At 38.5% G+C, this 18,027-nt stretch overlaps 1 protein-coding gene and 1 long non-coding RNA gene across 5 annotated transcripts; one reads left to right on the top strand and one right to left on the bottom strand.

Annotated features, from left to right (window-relative positions):
- The first annotated feature begins 2,847 nt into the window (after positions 1-2,847).
- On the top strand, positions 2,848-9,255 carry LOC144981181 (G2/M phase-specific E3 ubiquitin-protein ligase-like). 3 transcript variants are annotated; one of them, XM_078940087.1, is made up of 10 exons: positions 2,848-3,000; positions 5,207-5,259; positions 5,458-5,494; positions 5,913-5,986; positions 6,540-6,641; positions 6,767-7,077; positions 7,200-7,378; positions 7,589-7,758; positions 8,422-8,636; positions 8,772-9,255. In XM_078940087.1, exons 1-10 carry the CDS (start codon positions 2,848-2,850, stop codon positions 8,852-8,854), a joined length of 1,377 nt encoding a protein of 458 aa, XP_078796213.1. In that variant the 3' UTR covers positions 8,855-9,255. The 3 variants fall into 3 exon arrangements, with proteins under 3 accessions (XP_078796213.1, XP_078796208.1, XP_078796210.1); XM_078940082.1 differs by having other exon boundaries at positions 8,746-9,255; XM_078940084.1 differs by lacking the exon at positions 2,848-3,000 and adding an exon at positions 4,971-5,108 and having other exon boundaries at positions 8,746-9,255.
- LOC144988917 (uncharacterized) lies at positions 9,115-16,970 on the bottom strand. 2 transcript variants are annotated; one of them, XR_013653006.1, is made up of 4 exons: positions 16,169-16,970; positions 10,037-16,040; positions 9,634-9,852; positions 9,115-9,405 (listed from the first exon to the last, which is right to left on the bottom strand). It is a non-coding gene; the product is annotated as an uncharacterized LOC144988917 (long non-coding RNA). The 2 variants fall into 2 exon arrangements; XR_013653005.1 differs by having other exon boundaries at positions 10,037-16,970.
- Positions 16,971-18,027: the final 1,057 nt, after the last annotated feature.

Genomic DNA, 18,027 nt, shown 5'->3' with positions numbered 1-18,027 from the left:
TAGGTGAGCTTGACATGTGGACCGGTTTTACTAAAGCTTTTAATCATTTGAGTCCTTTTACTAAAGTTTTTAGCATTTGAGTTTGCAACATTTTAAAATTCTATTTATATTAACAGGTGGTGGCATGAGTTCTGACCCTGGGGCATGAGAGCAGAGTTGCCACTGCTGTTTTGCTTAGTGTTGTTAGTCATTGTTTTTTTAATGTTTTAATCAAGCTTGACACCCTTGCTTTTATCCATTTTTAAACTGTTGTGCTCATTTTTAGTAACTTGGTGTCTGGACCTGGCTGAAGGTGGCTGCCTCCTCCTTTTATCCTTATGGTAGCTGGTGGGTGCCATATATAGTACTCTGTAAGGGGGACCCCCCCCTGTTTTCAGCCCATAAATTAGTGGTGACCTGCTCAGGTGCACCTCTTCTGTTTTGTATTTTCTTTTAATCACTGTTTGGGTTGTGGTGTGTTTTTGTGTGCATTTGGGCCCTGAGCAGGTACTCCTGGTGAGGGTTTGGATCAGATCACATTTACAAATCACTGTACGCACAAACATTTTAACTATCACAACAAATTTAAAAAAGCAAAACAAATAATATAAATATAATATAATATAATATAAAAAAAACATTAAATTTTAGAAAGCAAAAAAATTTCCAGAAATAAAAATAAAAAATAAAAACACTTTTCATAAAACAACATAAAACATTTGTTAAAAATCACAATTAAAAAAGCAAAACAAATAATAAAAAATGAAAAAATAATTTAAAAAAAACAAAATTCAAAAAGCAAAACAAACCATACAAAAAAAGTAAAAAAAAGTTTGAAGAAAATTTTTTTCAGAAAGCAAAATGAAATATTGGAAAATGAAAAACCAGAACAAACCGGAAGTTGAAGGTGCTTTAGGACATCGCTGATTGGATGTTTGAGTTTTGACCGAATGTTAATGGTTTTGACCAGGAGGGAAAAGCAGACGGACCATCGAAGATGTTCTGCCCGAAGTGCGGTAAAGAATTATTTGAGCTTTCACCGAACTTTTGCAGCGGATGTGGCCATAAGATTACAGAGCAATGTTCTGTTGGAGACACCGTTCAACATTTGAGTAAGTATATGAGCGTCTTATTACCGGCGTTTGTTAGCTTATTACCGCGTTAGCTGTAATGAGTCACTGGCAAGTCAGACGTAAAAAAGAAAATACCTGAGAACTTTTATAAATAGCATCCTAAACCTGTCTAAGGGACTAATACATGATGTTAGTCTGTTTAACTGGGTCTTTTATTGTAACTTGGTTGGTTTAGTATTTCTGAAGTTTTAGCATGTGCCATGCCACATCCTCACGTGATCATCTCATATGAGTGGGGGTAAAAAAATTAGGATCTTTTACATATCCATTTTTAATCCTGGGCTTATTTCAATTTTTAACTCAGTTACATGTATGCAATTCTAATTGAGTAACAAAATGTAAAAGATGTGTACTGCCTTGTTATCCGTCGTCATACAGTGGTAGCAAGCTAGCGTACTTTTTATTTTTTATTTTATTTTATTCATTAGTCAGGTCACCCAAACATAATTTTCCTCTTCTTCCTTTTAGGACCGAAGACTGTTCAGACCAACTCAACTGCAACCTTCTGCACTTTCCAAGAATATAGAAAAAGGAAAAATGAAAGGCTGAAGTTTTCTAAAGGCAAAATGGACTTGAAGAAAACTGTGAAACAAACAGTACAGTGATCCCTCGCTATAACGCGGTTTACTTTTCACGGTTTCGCTACTTCACGGATTTGCATCGTGCATTGTGTTCTGCATTCTGATTGGCTAAAAAGTCACTCCGCTTCTTCTCTACCTGCGCGTCAATAATGTTGCAGTTTAATATGTACACGTACGTAAATCAGCTTTCCAAATTACGTACATGCAAATCATCTTGCAATTTCAAGTTTCTCTAAAACCCATAGAAAAAGAGCAACACCAACTGTCAATCACTATGTTCTTCTCCCGAACAAACACACACAGCTGCACCGCGGGCTTGAGAAGGAGAAAACACTGCAGCTTCTCAGACTGAAGAGCATTGAAATACACCTGAGCCACTATTTGTCCGTTTGTACTTTGTATTTTTTTCATGATCATTTTAAATTTTCTCCCGTTTAATTCAATTACTCTCGGGTCGCGGTGGGCGGGGCTAATCTCTGCGATTTGAAGCCTTCTGTTTACATTGATGATTCAAATTATTATTTGACAGTACAGTACAGAAGTTATTTGTTGAAAAAAAAGTTTTTAAAGTAGTTTGATTTGTGAAACAAATGCTTGAGCCTGTAAAATGGTTTGTTCTTTCTTTTCAATGTATAATAGAGTATTTAATTGTATAATACTTGTTAAAAAAATAGAGGTTTCTACTTCACGGATTTTGCCTATCACGGGTTCTATCTGGAACGTAACCCCCGCGATAAACAAGGGTTTACTGTATATGTAAGTTGGCTGTGGCCTCGACTGTAAATAACGAGCTGCCTAACTGTGTGACGACATCCTCCCATTATTTCTGATGTGTATGCTATAAAGAATTGTAGTGATTGAAAAACACTGTCTGAAAAAAATCAGTAATAATAAAATTAGGTTTCGTTCTATCACATAAGAATCTAATGAATCTTACTTTTATCTAATGATTAGATAAAAGTATTACAGGAAAAAAGGGCTCTCAAAACTGTCTCCCTTTTTTTTCTTTCAGATAAATATTGGCTTGATGACCATGCAGAAAGGGGGTTTGAAGCCACAACGTGGGAAAAATGTCCCTACAAACAGATCGTGGCAACACTGCCACAAGTCTCAGGCTGTTAAAAAAATGAAGGACTTTAATAAAGATATAAAAGATGGACCTTTTGTGCTGTTGTATCCGGATGGCACAGAGGTTGTTAACATCCCTGGGACACAACGTCCCTTTACCCTTGAGGCTTATAAGCATGAAGTTGGCAGGCCGTATCAAAGGATCACTCTCTACATCTGCTTTAAGGACTTTGAAGAAGGTAAGACGTGATGTATTTGTGTAATTTGACACACATTGCCCATTTTAAATAAATAAATTCTAAGTTATAAGCATATCTGGCATAACTTTCCCCAGTTAATACCACTGCTAGTATTTGTAAGTTTATTTTCTGTTAATTTGGAAGATACCTACTCATGGTTTCTTACCAATCTTGTCTGTGGAACTTTAAATGACATTGTTGTTTACCAAATATGGCTTTATACTGTTAGTTGTAATTGCTATACGTATTACAGTTGGAGAACTGGGGCCTGTTTTAGAAAGGAGGTTAAGTGTAAACTCTGAGTTCATTAACCCTGAAATCAGGGAAACCCTGGGTTTTCCGTTTCAGAATGGGAGGTTTGTTAAACCAGAGAAAGCAGAGTAAGTCAAACCCGTTTCTGAAAGAGAGGTAACTTATACTCGGAGTCCGTATCCATGGTTACTTATGCTGTGAACCTAACCTGGTCGGGAGCAGGTTTTATTCTCCAAACTCAAAGTTTCTGCCGGTCCCCTCCCCTTTTTAAAGACGAAGCGGTATATTTCGCGTCAACCTTGATTGCCCACATTTCCGTCACACGATCTAAGTGACAAGAATGGCTTGTCCTTTTTTGGAGGACCCAATAGACGAGGAGGCTGCATTAATTCATAGAGAATTATATTTACCTCGTGAGAGGATGTTGAGAAGACTCGATTTTTTTTTGTCATTTCCCCATACGTTTTTGTGAGCGTTACCGTTTTTCGTTGCAGTCAATTACATATATACAATGAAAACAACATTAGGTATTGCTATGTAGATGTTTCATATGTCAAATATTGCACAAATTTGACCTGATTGAATTATGTTTTTATACTTCATTTTTAGCTGCTGCCATGTTCTTTTAATTCCTGCAGGATTGCATCTACATGAAAATGAAATCAGGGACATTGAATTAGATTAATGTAACAATTACTTTTTGGAAACACAATTTGCTAGCACTGCTTACTTTCTTAATCCCATATAGACCTATACCACTTGATCAATACAAGGGTAGTGTTGCAGTGTGTGTGTGCTGAGCGGGGTGCGATCCACGAGAGACAAGGGGAGGGGCGAGTGCAGGTGCAGATGGGGGGGGGCACGGAGCGTGGTATATATTGTGTGTTCGGAGGACGGAGCACTTAGTTAAATAAAGAGAAGGTGTCATTCCCAGAATAACTGTTTTGGAGTCATTCTTATTCCGCTCTGGAGGTTGAGGGTTTCCAACGGGAAGTGAACCCCGAAGGAGAATTCCCTTCAGCCCTGAAGGAAATCTCCCCTGCGCTTCTGACCACGGTCGGAAAGACGAGAGAAAAGAAAGGAGAAGTCTTCGCGCAGCGAAAGGTTCAACAGTAGACAAAAGTTCACTTTTAAAAACACAATTGCATGTATTAATATTAAACTGACCAACGTTTGCAAGAGGGGAAGGTTAACAAAAAAGTCCTCTAAACATTACCGACGTTAAATGCATTTTTCCCCCAGATTGGTTCTGTACACTATGCAGCATTTCATGTATTTACACCAGGAATAACACTTCAAAAGTACACCTAAATATCGCCATTTTTATTTCACTCCTTACGCTATTTAAAAAGTTATTACAGCCAATATTTTATAACAATGATTTAAATGCAAACTTGCGCATTAACTTGAGCAGCTATGTTTTCCACGCTAACTGTCTCTGTTTTGCAGATGCAGCGGTGTTGCTTTTCTTCTGGAATATGTGCTCATATTCACTGTAACTCTGCAGCAGCACGTCAAGTTCAGCTGGAGAAAAATACGCAGACCTCTTTTTTTTTCACGGTTGCCATGGTGACTCGTGATATCTGTGCTCCATTGATAATGGCTTCTTATAGTCGCGGTGCGCACGCTCACCTCCGAATCAGTCCACTCAGAGTTGATTGATCTAACTCGGATCAGCTTCTCTGAAACAGAAAACTCAGAGTTGTTAATCTCCCGATTGACCAACTCGGAGTTCAAGTTCAACCTCAGAGTTGGTTGAACCTCCTTTCTGAAACAGGCCCCTGGAAGACTCTTCTGACTCTGACATGGAGGTTGTTATAAAAACTCCACCTGAGTTTGATCTTGCTGATACACTGGTATGTCTAATTTAGAACATTTTGGCCTTTTTTTTTGGTGGAGCACAGTAGAACTACATTAATATTTATATCTAACAAAGTGTGTGTCTTCACGTCAGCCTTGGGAGCCTCAGCATGAAAGCAGTCCTTTTTCAAATGTGACAGAAGCAGAGTAAGTTGTCATTAAAAACATTTCTCAAGCATGCTGTGTGTATGTAGTTTTGGCTTCTTATGCATTTGAATAGAACATATTGAGATATTAACTTTAGACATTCAAATTGTATATGATTAATGCCTAAATTGTATGGCAAGGTTTGAAGTTTCAATGTATCTTTTTTATAACTAAATGTGCTTTTCTTTGTCTTCAAAGGAATAATCAGGTGGAAGTTGCAGATGAAGTACAGCAAGTAATTAACTATTTTATTGTGAAAATTAGTTTGGGAGAGCTTACTTGCTAGCTTCACTGCTAACAGTTAAAACATATTTTTTGCCAATTCCATTCTATGTTAAAACACACTGATGTGCTTTTCTGTATTGAAACAGAAATAATTGAACATTTGATTTTGGGTTTGTCAAGATGCAAAGCATCAGCTTGTCCTTAATTAATGTGACAGTTTAACTATTTGTATCTGGCATTTTTGGTATTTTTTTAAAAAGCAAATCTTTTTATGGGCTCTTGAAACAAAGCTAAATTAAATATTAGGTTTTGCAGAAATTGATATCGTTAGATTGCAATCCTGAGAGTGCTTGCTCAACCCCTAGTAATCTTTTGGGACAATTTCAATTTGTAAATTATTTGTAGTCATTCTTTTTTCTCTATTTTAGGTTACGGAATTTGTTGAAAACAGAAGCAATCCAGGGACCAGCAGATGTCTCACCATCCAGAACTCCTGTTGCATGTGTGCTCACTGTAGTTATTACTTGTGAAAGAGTTGGACAAAATAATGGATTTGTACAAACAGAACATGTGTATACACACACGAGTAGATGAAACAATTTAGATGCTATATTGAATAACTATGTATATAACTTTGTTTTCATATTAATATTTATATTAATTATCCAAAGTTTTTGGTTCCTGGCAGCTAATAGGTTTTCCTATTTTATTAAGCAGATCACCTACAAAGGTCCATTTTATTAATTGTCATATAAAACCAATAAATGCATTTTGCAAGTAATTTTTTTCTGGCTTTTTTGTACAGAAAAATAACAAAAATACATAGATTAAAGCCTAATTGATCTTCCAAGGGAGAAATTCAGGTGTCCTGCAACAAAACACACACAATAAATAACAATAAAATAATAGTTCATAAAATAGCAGTTCATATCAGGCAGATTTTTTAACAGCTGTACTGAAACGTATCGAACCAAGCCCTATGAAACTCTGCATCGAAGCGAATTGAGATTTTATCGAATCGTTACACCGCTAATATTTTTTTTTTCACTCCTCAGTAACTACACAAGCCTGTTTGAACCCATTCTGATTGAGGATGATGATCATGATGAAGATCTTACTCAGAACAACAAGAAAGATCAGCTCCTAGAAGAACCTGTGTAAGTAATTTCTGCATTTGTATCTAATTGACCATCATCTGGTCCTGTAAATAATTGCAAATTGGGTGAAATCAGAATAGAATTAGATGTCTCCTTCAGAATATCATGTTTCATTTCTTTTGCAGAGACACAAATATGCAGGCGCATGAAATCATTGCCCAGTTAGCAATGGCAATTAACCACAAGAAGGTCAGCAGGTTCAACATTTGCCGGTTGGATGTATGGGACGGGGCTGTTCGAGGATTTCGACGCAACACATACTCTGACAATAATGACTTGTTCATAAAATTCACTGATGATGCTGGCTGCTTTGAAGAAGGATTGGATACAGGTGGGCCAAGGCGGGGATTTCTCACACTTCTTATGAACCACTTGAGAACACGCCCCATCTTCGATGGACCTCAAGAAAGTCGTTACATTGTATATAATTCAAAAGGTGTGTTTATTTATCCCCCAGAGAAGTGTTAGTATTTATTAGAAAACAATAGCATTTGCTTTTTTCTATTAACAGACCTAAGTAGCAATTAACAAATAATATTTCTTTGCTCTGTATAACAGCTGCCAGGGAAGATGAGTATTTTTTAGCTGGAAAGATGGTAGCAGTATCCATTGTACATGGGGGACCAGCACCACATTTCTTATCAAAGAACCTGGTCAACCACACGTTAGGGAATCCAAGTTTCAACGCCACTGTAGAAGATGTGAAAGACGAAGAGATAGGGAAAGTTCTACGTGAGGTAGGAATGACCTTAGCTCAGGAAATGGATTTACCAAGGGAACATGGAGTTCGTTTGGATTTAAACCTAGATTGCACTTGAGTGCCAAATTTGTTTTGATAAAATGCTTTCATTTATTGATTGATTTATTATCTCCTATATCTTTTTTAATGGCAAATGCCTGGTTTTTTGTTTGTTTTTCCCAGGATAAACCATTTATTTTTCTTATAGGTCCTGGAAACTGAATCAGACGAATCTTTGCAAAGTATTATTTTGCAAAACAGCACCATGTTCCAAACTGCTGGATGCCTCTGGGTCGTGAGGACTTGTGAGAAGCAGGCTTTTGTGGAGGAGTATCTCAGATGGTACATTATTGACAGGAACCACAGTTCCATTCAACGGTAAATAATTTGGCATTAATTGTCAGAAATATGTTACATTAAATTTTATAAAACTTTTAAAGCTAAGTAGTCTGTATGAAATCCATAGAGATTACAGAACAGCCGTTCACTTTAAGATATTCCAAAAATTATGAAAAAGCTAGTTAAGTAGTCTCCATGTGAGTTGAGCCAATATAAATTAGAACTCCAATATAACAGGGAAATATTTTTTTTCTTTAATTTATTTTCACTTAGTTTATATCCCCAATTATTCAAAATAATAATAGTTAGGTTGAAGACGTTTAATGTCCTGTCTAATTATTGAAAAACATTTCTGAATTCCTCGACTCCTATAATTTACCAACAAAATATGATTCAGACAAAAGCTAACAGCAATCATTAGTGACTGCTAATAGTTGTTTTCATTTATTAATAAAAATAACCCAGAAATAACCCATTCATGCTGAGTAATAACGTTTTCAAAAAATATAAAGAGATTATTTTCTTGTCCGTGTCAATTTATTACATTTCAAAATGTGTTATGTACCAGTGATGTTATGTAACCACTTTACCTCGGTGACACTATGCGACTAAAATAAGCCTGAATATATTTAACCAAAAGAAAAGGGAACTTATGGAATTTTAACATTTTGCAAAATATTTCATATTTTAACCCTTTTACAGATTTAGAGATGGACTGGCCAGCTTGGGTTTTTTCACTGCATTGCAGCAGCATTACAGTGTTCTTGCCCCAGTCTTGTGCTTTTCTTGCAAGGCCCTGACTGCTTCAGACATGGAGAACATGTTCACTCCAGATCTCAGCCCACCAGGAAGCACCAGGCGGCAGAAGGAGGCCAAAACCCTTGGATTTTGGGCAGATTTTCTGGCTGATTCAGAGGGTTTGTATAGACTTGATAGTCTCTCAAACTGATAAAAGTACTTGAATAAAGGGTAAAAGTTCTTCCTTAAATCAATGTAAACACTAAAGCACTGACTTTCTTTTTTCAGAGAAACTAACTGTTGTCTCTCTGAAGGAGTTGCTGATGTTTGCTACCGGTCTGGCTGCAGTTCCACCAGCAGGAATGATGCCAACGCCACGGATCCAGTTCATTACTGAATCACCATTTCCAGTAGCAAACACATGCGCTAACATACTTAAGCTACCACTGGTCGACACATACAGCATATTTAAGGAAAATATGGACTTTGGGATCCAAAATGCTCCAGGATTTGGATGTTTTTGAAAGACTGATTATAGTTCAGCTGCTGTTGGCATTATTTTGTAATACTACACTAAGTGAAGAAGATTTTTTTTAACCAGTTTCTTTCTTTGTTCTCAGGGCAAAATATTGTTTACTGTAAACAAAAGTTGACACATTTTAATTTAAACATTTTTATTTGAGTTTATGACTTTATAAACCACAACTGTCGTTGGGAAACAGAAAAACTTTGTTGGAAGTATTGTGGGTCTAAAACCCAGCCACGTCCTTCAGAGTTAAATAAAGTTCTATTGCAGATTCCCAGTCTTGTGGTTGTTGTAGTCCATTTTGTTGTCCAGCTTCTTGTAAGTATTGCTCAATGTCTGGATCACCACATAGGTCAGGCACTTGCCTTGCCTCATCCAGATCCCTCTCCTCAATAGCAAATCCACAGTCCCTTGAACCATATCTGCAAAAGGTAAATGTAATTATGGCCCGCAGCAAATACTTTATCTAATATAGATTGCAAATTGTCACTTCCTATTCTTCATTCATGGCATTTCAGTATATATCACCCCAAAGTTATAAATATTCCTTATTTCTGTTGGTATTGTCATGTTTATAAAATCTATGTTATTGTTGTATTTTATGTTTTATCATGAAATATGTTACATCATTCTGTTGAAATATCCATCACCTGTGAGGTAGGAGATAGAGCTCATTTGGAATCCCCCCAGGACACGATGCAGGTCTACTCCGCCGAATCCTGTGTTTGTTCCAGAGATCCCGACATTCATCCAAGTCTATTTGCAGAACATAGATGAAGCAGAATCTCAGCAAGCATTGGTGTTCATGGCTTCCATTAAAGTTTCCAGACTCTCGCAGGTCTCCAAACAAGTCCATCCAAAACTGAGACCTGGGGATACATTAAATTTCAACTGAATTAAGCTCTTGTTTGGTTATGTTATATTAAAAAAAAAGCCTCCCTTACTCTTTCGAAAGTCATGCCATTCATGAACGTCAAACAGAAAAGGGTATGAAAATATGTTTGCAAAAATTTCGATTCTTAGTGTTTAGTCTCACTATAGAGATATACCCACCTTCCTCTCCTGAAAAAAGACCACCAAGACTCAATGCGCTGGTTCCCTGTTGAAGATCCATAACTGTGACTTGATGAGCCTGCAAAATAGTCCGAGTGGGCGTGACAGAGTGTACATTGTATTGCTGCCATGGTCCCGTTCTCTGTCCCAAGGTCTGTCCGTAGTCTCATTGGTACCACACCAAGGTTCCTGACACAGTTTATGTAATTGTGAGCAATTACAGATGGATTGTTGTTTGTTGATCCACAAACGAGCCACATCATTCTTATTGAAAAGCCATCTATACATCCTGAGAGGGCCAAGCCAAAAGGCTTCAGTTTGTCATAGCCGTCAACATGCCATATGTAATTAGGGCCCATAGAGTGATACGTGCGTCTAGTAAATCTCCTGCGACGTTTTAAATCAAGTCCTTGAGGATTCAGCTGTCGCATCAGTCTCATTACAAAATCACGCTTGACACGAAGGTTGTGTTTTTGTTTGAGAACTTGCCACATGGTCCGATAGCCAAACAATTGCCCTGGGGGGTATTCCAGGAAGCATGTTTAAACTAGCCTGACTTTAAGCCTGAACTCTGGCTGAAATCCGCCTGAACTTGCTTACTCTGGGTGTGTCGGTTCCAAAAGACCGGATATGAGTTGGCGTAATCACGCTCCACTTGGTAACCCTGGGTTAACGCACGTGCACAGCAAGTACATAAAGACATTCTCAATAGATCGCCGATTTCTGGAGTCACCATGGAAACGCATGGAGAAAAAAAAGAAAGGAAAGCGCGACACTTGAGACGGAGTCTGAGGTTTTAATGACGGCGGATAGAAATTATAAGTCCATCAAAAAAGTAACACGGCTGAAAAATAATTTAAATAATTTAGTTAAACTAAATTTAGTTTATTCAAACTCAATAAATGTTTATACAACTCAAATTTACGTATTTATCTAACTAAATGTCACATTACTTCATTAATCTTTTTTCCATCTTAATTACTTATATTTCTTGAACTTTCATATGTCTAACTTTGAGCCGGCAGATACGCTCATTTTTATAACACTAAAAAGAACGGAAAAAAATGCACGGAGTGCAAAAATTCATCACAGACTATCCCATCACCATCATTACACGCATAGGTGGTAGAGGTGCTATATAAACTCATCATCCTCTCCTTCACTCTCACTCATGGTGCAGAGACGTAAGCATAGTAGGACAAAATAGCTCGGCAAAACACGTTGAAACACAGTAAAACAGCTATACAACTAAACACATTTAGTAAAAAACCCACACTTAAACCCAAATCCGTCCAGACAGGCAAAGAAAATGATATCCCAGAATCCCTTGCGGTGCCGATCTAACAGCAGCATCAAAGTTACACCTACTTAATTGAATTAATTTGAACGAAAGGAAACTAATTGTCTGAAAACTGTGTTATTTTTAAGGTGACCTAACAAAAAAATGATTCATCTTAACTGAAGCAAATAATGAAGTTAGATCAAAGTAAAAAAGTTTATCTTTCCAGCATCCATATGTGGTCTTATCACCCTTTCATGGTGGAAAAAGTATTATCTGAGCTTCTTCATCCACTAAATCATCTTCAAATGGACACGCCATGCTGCTTCACCTCTTTGAAAACAAACTAACCTTCAACTAAACCTGCTCCGGACCAGGTTATGTTCAGAGCATGAGTTGCCATGGTAACTTGACCTACCCTGAAACACACCTCCATTTCTGGAACCGAAAACTGAGGTTATCAACTTCCTTAGCCTCAAACTTATCGTGGGAACTAGCATAACCTGCTTTCTGGAATACCCCCCTGGTCCCCGTAGCTCGGTCAAAATGGCACGCCTCACCTCGTGAAGTGGAGAAAAGTTAGTTCTTCTAAACAGTCCAGACTTTTTCAAATGCGTTTTCAATGTCCGCATACTAACAAAAGTTTCATGATTAGTACGGAGAAGATCCAGAATGACTTCGTAGGTATGTCCTGAATTAAAATATTCTTTGATAGCGGCAGCTATGTTAGAGTCACCACTTCGATTCATCTTTTGTTTATAGCGCGTCATGACAAATAACTTCTGGTTGAAAAGGTGAATAACAGTCTTTATCCAATCAGCGACGTTCGTCTATATCCTAAAGTACCCTCCTTTTCCGGTTTGTTCTTGTTTTTCATTTTCCAATATTTCGTTTTGGTTTCTCAAAACGTTTTTTTCTTTTTCTTTTTGAATTTAATTTTTAATTATTTTTTTTTTACTTTTTTGGCTTTTTGTAATTGTTAATTTTTTTTATTTTATTTTTTTTTACTTTTTTGGCTTTCTTAATTGTGATTTTTTTTTTTTATGTTTCGTTTTCTCTTCTCTGAAAAGTGTTATTTATTTTTGGAAATTTTTTTTTGATTTTGGAATTTAATTTTTTTAATGTTTCTTTTATATTTTTCGTTTTCTCTTCTTTTCTGAAAAGTTTTAATTTTATTTTTGGTTTTTCTAAAATGTAATGTCGTTTTTATATTATTAGTTTTGCTTTTTTAATTTTGTTGTGATAGTTAAAATGTTTGTGGGTACAGTGATTTGTAAATGTGATTTGCACTTCAGGGCCAAGGTATTTTTGTTAACCTTCCCCTCTTGCAAACGTTGTTCAGTTTAATATTAATACATGCAATTGTGTTTTTAAAAGTGAACTTTTGTCTACTGTTGAACCTTTCGCTGCGCGAAGACTTCTCCTTTCTTTTCTCTCGTCTTTCCGACCGTGGTCAGAAGCGCAGGGGAGATTTCCTTCAGGGCCGAAGGGAATTCTCCTTCGGGGTTCACTTCCCGTTGGAAACCCTCAACCTCCAGAGCGGATTAAGAATGACTCCAAAACAGTTATTCTGGGAATGACACCTTCTCTTTATTTAACTAAGTGCTCCGTCCTCCCAACACACAATATATTCCACGCACACACCTCCGCTCCGTGCTCACCCCCCCCCCCCCCCCATCTGCACCTGCGCTTGCACGCCGCTCAGCACACACACGCTGCAACACTACCCTTGTATTGATCAAGTGGTATAGGTTTATATGGGATTAAGAAAGTAAGCAGTGCTAGAAAATTGTGTTTCCAAAAAGTAATTGTTACATTAATCTAATTCAATGTCCCTGATTTCATTTTCATGTGGATGCAATCCTGCAGGAATTAAAAGAACATGGCAGCAGCTAAAAATGAAGTATAAAAACATAATTCAATCAGGTCAAATGTGAGCATGTCATGGATGTAGGCTTTGTTGACAATATTTGACATATGAAACATCTACATAGCAATACATATCTAATGTTGTTTTCATTGTATATATGTAATTGACTGCAACGAAAAACGGTAACGCTCAAACAAAAACGTATGGGGAAATGACAAAAAATGGAGTCTAGGTCTCAAAATCATCGCACGACGTAAATGTAATGTTCTACGAATTAATGCAGCCTCCTCGTCTATTGGGTACTCCAAAAAAGGACAAGCCATTCTTGTCACTTAGACCGTCTCTGTGTGACGGAAATGTGGGCAATGAAGGTTAAAGCGAAAAATACCGCTTCGTCTTTAAAAAGGGGAGGAGACTGGCAGAAACCTTGAGTTTAGAGAATAAAACCTGCTCCCGACCAGGTTAGGTTCACAGCATAAGTAACCATGGACACTGACTCCGAGTATAAGTTAACTCTCTTTCAGAAACGGGTTTGACTTACTCTGCATTCTCTGGTTTAACAAACCTCCCATTCTGAAACGGAAAACCCAGGGTTTCCCTGATTTCAGGGTTAACGTACTCAGAGTTTACACTTAACCTCCTTTCTGAAACAGGCCCCAGGGGGGTATTCCAGGAAGCATGTTTAAACTAGCCTGACTTTAAGCCTGAACTCTGGCTGAAATCCGCCTGAACTTGCTTACTCGGGGTATGTCGGTTCCAAAAGACCGGATATGAGTTGGCGTAATTACGCTCGACTTGGTAACCCTGGGTTAATGGGCGTGCACGGCAGGTACATAAAGACATTCTCAATAGATCGCCGATTTCTGGAGTCACCATGGAAACGCGTGGTGAAAAAAAAGAAAACGCTGTACTTCAGTGAGAGGGAGTCTGAGGTTTTAATGACGGCGTATGAAGATTACACGTCCATCAAAAAAGTAACACGGCTGCATCATCAAAAGAAAGAGTTTCTGCGTGTAGAAAAAGAGCAGACAAAGTAAACGCACGAGTTTCTGATCTTATTTCCATTTTCCTTGTGACGCACATACATATATAACTTATCCAATTTTGCCAACTTAAATGAAATACTTCTATTGGTAACAAAAAATTGAGTTAAATTTATTCAACCTAATTTCTTACGTCTATAAAACTCAATAATTGTTTATACAACTCAAATTTACGTATTTATCCAACTAAATGTCATATTACTCCAATTCAATTAATATTTTTTTCCATCTTAATTAATTAAATTTCTTGAACTCTCAAATGCCTAAGTTTGAGCCGGCAGATATGCTCATTTTTATAACAATAAAAAACGGGGGGAATAACGCACAGAGTGCAAAAATCTGTTTAAGAATGTACCTTGGTTGTCATTGCAATTTTAAGCCGTAGGGGTGCTATATAAACTAACCATCCTCTCCTTCACTCTCACTTATGGTGCAGAGACGTAAGCTCAGTAGGGCAAAATAACTCGGCCAAACACAGTGAAACAGCTAAAACAGTTAAACAACTAAACACATTTGGTCAAAAACCCACACCTAAACCCAAATCCGTCCAGACAGGCAAAGGGAATGATATCCCACAATCCTTTGCGGTGCCGATCTAACAGCAGCACCAAAGTTACACCTTCTTAATTGAATTACTTTGAATGAAAGTAAAATAACCGTCTGAAAACTACGTGTAATTTTTAAACCGACTTACAAAAAAATGATTTATTTTAACTGAAACAAATAATGAAGTTAGATCAAAGTAAAAAAGTTTATCTTTCCAACATCCATATGTGGTCTTATCATCCTCTCACGGTGGAAAAAGTATTATCTGAGCTTCTTCATCCACTAAATCATCTTCAAATGGACACGCCATGCTGCCTCACCTCTCTGTAAACAAACTAACCTTCAACTAAACCTGCTCCCGACCAGGTTATGTTCAGAGCATGAGTTGCCATGGCAACTTGACCTACCCTGAAACATACCTCCATTTCTGGAACCGAAAACTGAGGTTATCAACTTCCTTAGCCTCAAACTTACCGTGAGAGCTAGCATAACCTGCTTTCTGGAATACCCCCCTGGTGGAGACAGATATGAGCAGAAATTCTCTAGTTGGCTTCAGATTTCAGAGTTCCCCAAACAAGCAGTAGCACAACTCCACTTTTCTCTCCAAGCCCATCCTCTGAAATCTGATCTTCTGAGGGACGAGAACACATGGAGACTGAGACTACCGGAGCATCACTAGAAGGACAGTTGGACTCCCCTCTGGAGAAAGAAGGCTGGAGCATGTTGACGTGACAAACTCCACATTTCTTCTCTCTGTCAGGAGTTGGGATCCTAAAATTGGTGTCATTCATTTTCTTTTCCAGCTCATATGGAGCAGAAAACTGTGCCTGTAGGCTGGAAGCAGGCAAAGGCAACAACAGCAACACTTCCTCACCTGCAGCTGTTGTTGTTTGTGTGTTGATCCACAAACACATGCTGTGAAGAGGAAGCTGCAGTGAAGGCAGCCATGTTGGAGCCTCACACATGTTCTCATTAGGATCAAATGAACCAGTGTGTTTGAGACTGAAAGAAAGACTGAAGGACAAAGAAATATGAAAATTCATTCAGGATCAAATCCAGACTTTATTCATGTCTGCAGACAAAAAAGCTGCAGACATTTTACAGACACAATTGAGGTTTTTCAACACTTTTCTGAGCAGAAGATGCAGTTCTGGATACAGCCAGAAGGTGTCGCCCTTCTCATTTCTAATCCAAGTCCAAACTACAGACCTGACTGATTTGGTTTGGTTTTTGTTCTTTTAGCCATCATGGATGAAGACATCAGACCTAGAATTACAGAAAAAACATCAAAAATGTTTCACAAACTTATTTTAATAAACTGAAAATGTATAATTTCTGTCTATTAGAAGTCATTTGAAGTGAAGCTGTGAAAGTGACCACATTTGTTCAACAACCTCATAGCAACAGGAAACAAAGCAGATTTCTCTCCAAAGAAGTTTTTTTCCTCCGTTTTCCATCCAAACAAAGACAAACAGATGTTCTGTTTGGCAGAAATGTGTTTCCACCCAGAGGAACCTGCAGCAGCTGCTGATCCATCAGAAGATTCTGGACCTGCAGAGACTTCCCACACAGCTGCCTCTGCCTCCAAAGAAGCTGCTGATCTGCATGGAGAGAGAGAGAGAGAGAGAGAGCTCCAAGTCTCTGCAACCAGAGAACAGAAGCACAGAGCTGAAGCAAACATCCCAGAACCTTTGCTTTGGGAGTTTGATCCGCTTCAAGACAAAGTCCCACATGGAAGAGATCAAAGTGAGCTAACCAAGCGCTTCATCCAAGAGAAGCAGCTCCAAAGCACAAAGACTCCGTCTGGTTGCAGGAACTCTGGGAAAGAAGGAGCAGGAGGAACTCCTGCAGGAATCTCTGCAGAAAACATCAGCTTGGAAAGAAGAGCTGACTCAGCTGAAACATCAGCTAACATGTCAGCAGTCTGTGGCTGAGACCAAGACAACACTCCTGCAGAGCTCAGCTGCAGCAAAAAGACACCCAGCAAACGTAGAGAGAGAGACAGAGAGAGAGAGAGAGAGAGAGACAGACAGAGAGAGAGAGAGACAGAGAGAGAGAGAGAGAGAGAGAGAGAGAGAGAGAGGGGGCTGGAAGCTGCTGTCAGTGCAGAGAAAAGCAGGACAGCTGAAGCTCCCAGACTCTCAGCCCAACAGCTGATCTGCTCCCAATCCAAGAACATCTCCAGAAGGACAAAGACTCCTCCCTCCCTCCCTCCCTCCCTCCCACCTCCTGACTGACTGACACCACAGAGGGAGGCAACAGTCCCATGGAGACCAGCTCTGATGGAGAACCACAAGAACCTGGAAGGAGAACGGCAGCAGTGAACGGCAGCAAGAACAGTCCTCCCTTTTGGGGGAGATCTCCTCACTCACAGAGACCCTCAAGAAGAAGGAGGAGGAGGAGAAAATGATGCTTTCAAAGACCTTAATGGACACATTCAATCAGATCAAAGAGGAGATTGAAAACCTGCAGAAACCAAAACTTTTCTTTTGTCCGTTTTTTTAGAACCAACATACCCAGAGTAAGCAAGTTCAGTTGGATTTCAACCTGAGTTCAGGCTTAAAGTCAGGCTATTTAAACATGCTTCCTGGAATACCCCCCAGGTTATTTTAGTGGAGTTTTAACCACCAAATGTGGGGTTTTTTTATTAAAAGAGTTCTGGATCTTCCCTCAACGTTGGAGTCTGGTCCTGCATTTGGGTCATCCTGGTATACCGTAACAAAGCCTCTTTTCTGTGCTGCAGAATCAGCTGATTCAAGGTGATTGCGTAATCACCTCCCTACTGTGCAGCGCTGCATCTCAGTGTGAGGCTGCTTTCTCCACATAAGAATCCACTGGGATTGTGTCAACTCTTGAATAGTTACTGGAATAAAAAGAATGGAAACACTGGAGATAAAGCCCCTATGTCAAAGCACATGTGTGTGTTTTATTTCAGAACTTATTTCAGTAAGCTTTAGACTTTGTTTTGGTTAGTAAACATAAAATCCAACATTATTCTGCATTTCAGAGCAACACTAATTACAGACAATCCGGTGATGCTGTTTTAAGTGCAGAGTTGATGTTTTACCACGGCATACGCGATCTCCGTGAAACAATGTCGGCACACAGTGTTCGACTTATCCAACTGTCTTTTCCCTTCATGGATGCTCACAACAAATCAAAAGTGTTCCCACACAGGAGAGCGTAAGGAGATGGGTGGGTCCTCAAGTTCTGGTCTCGCGTCTGCATTAGCCATAGTGCTATAGTTGACATG

Source organism: Oryzias latipes, chromosome 2 (assembly GCF_053564925.1).
Source record: "Oryzias latipes strain Hd-rR chromosome 2, Olatipes_Hd-rR_3.1".
Taxonomy (NCBI): Eukaryota; Metazoa; Chordata; class Actinopteri; order Beloniformes; family Adrianichthyidae; genus Oryzias; species Oryzias latipes.
The sequence above is the reverse complement of the archived record's forward strand: the minus strand, read 5'-3'. Positions and strand labels throughout refer to the sequence as shown.

Excerpts from the sequence above, each read along its gene's own strand:
- LOC144981181 (XM_078940082.1), top strand. The coding sequence starts at position 2,848 with ATGGACCTTTTGTGCTGTTGTATCCGGATGGCACAGAGGTTGTTAACA. Across the intron at positions 7,078-7,199 it reads CATTGTATATAATTCAAAAG|CTGCCAGGGAAGATGAGTAT; the intron begins GTGTGTTTATTT and ends TCTGTATAACAG. Across the intron at positions 7,759-8,421 it reads AACCACAGTTCCATTCAACG|ATTTAGAGATGGACTGGCCA; the intron begins GTAAATAATTTG and ends ACCCTTTTACAG.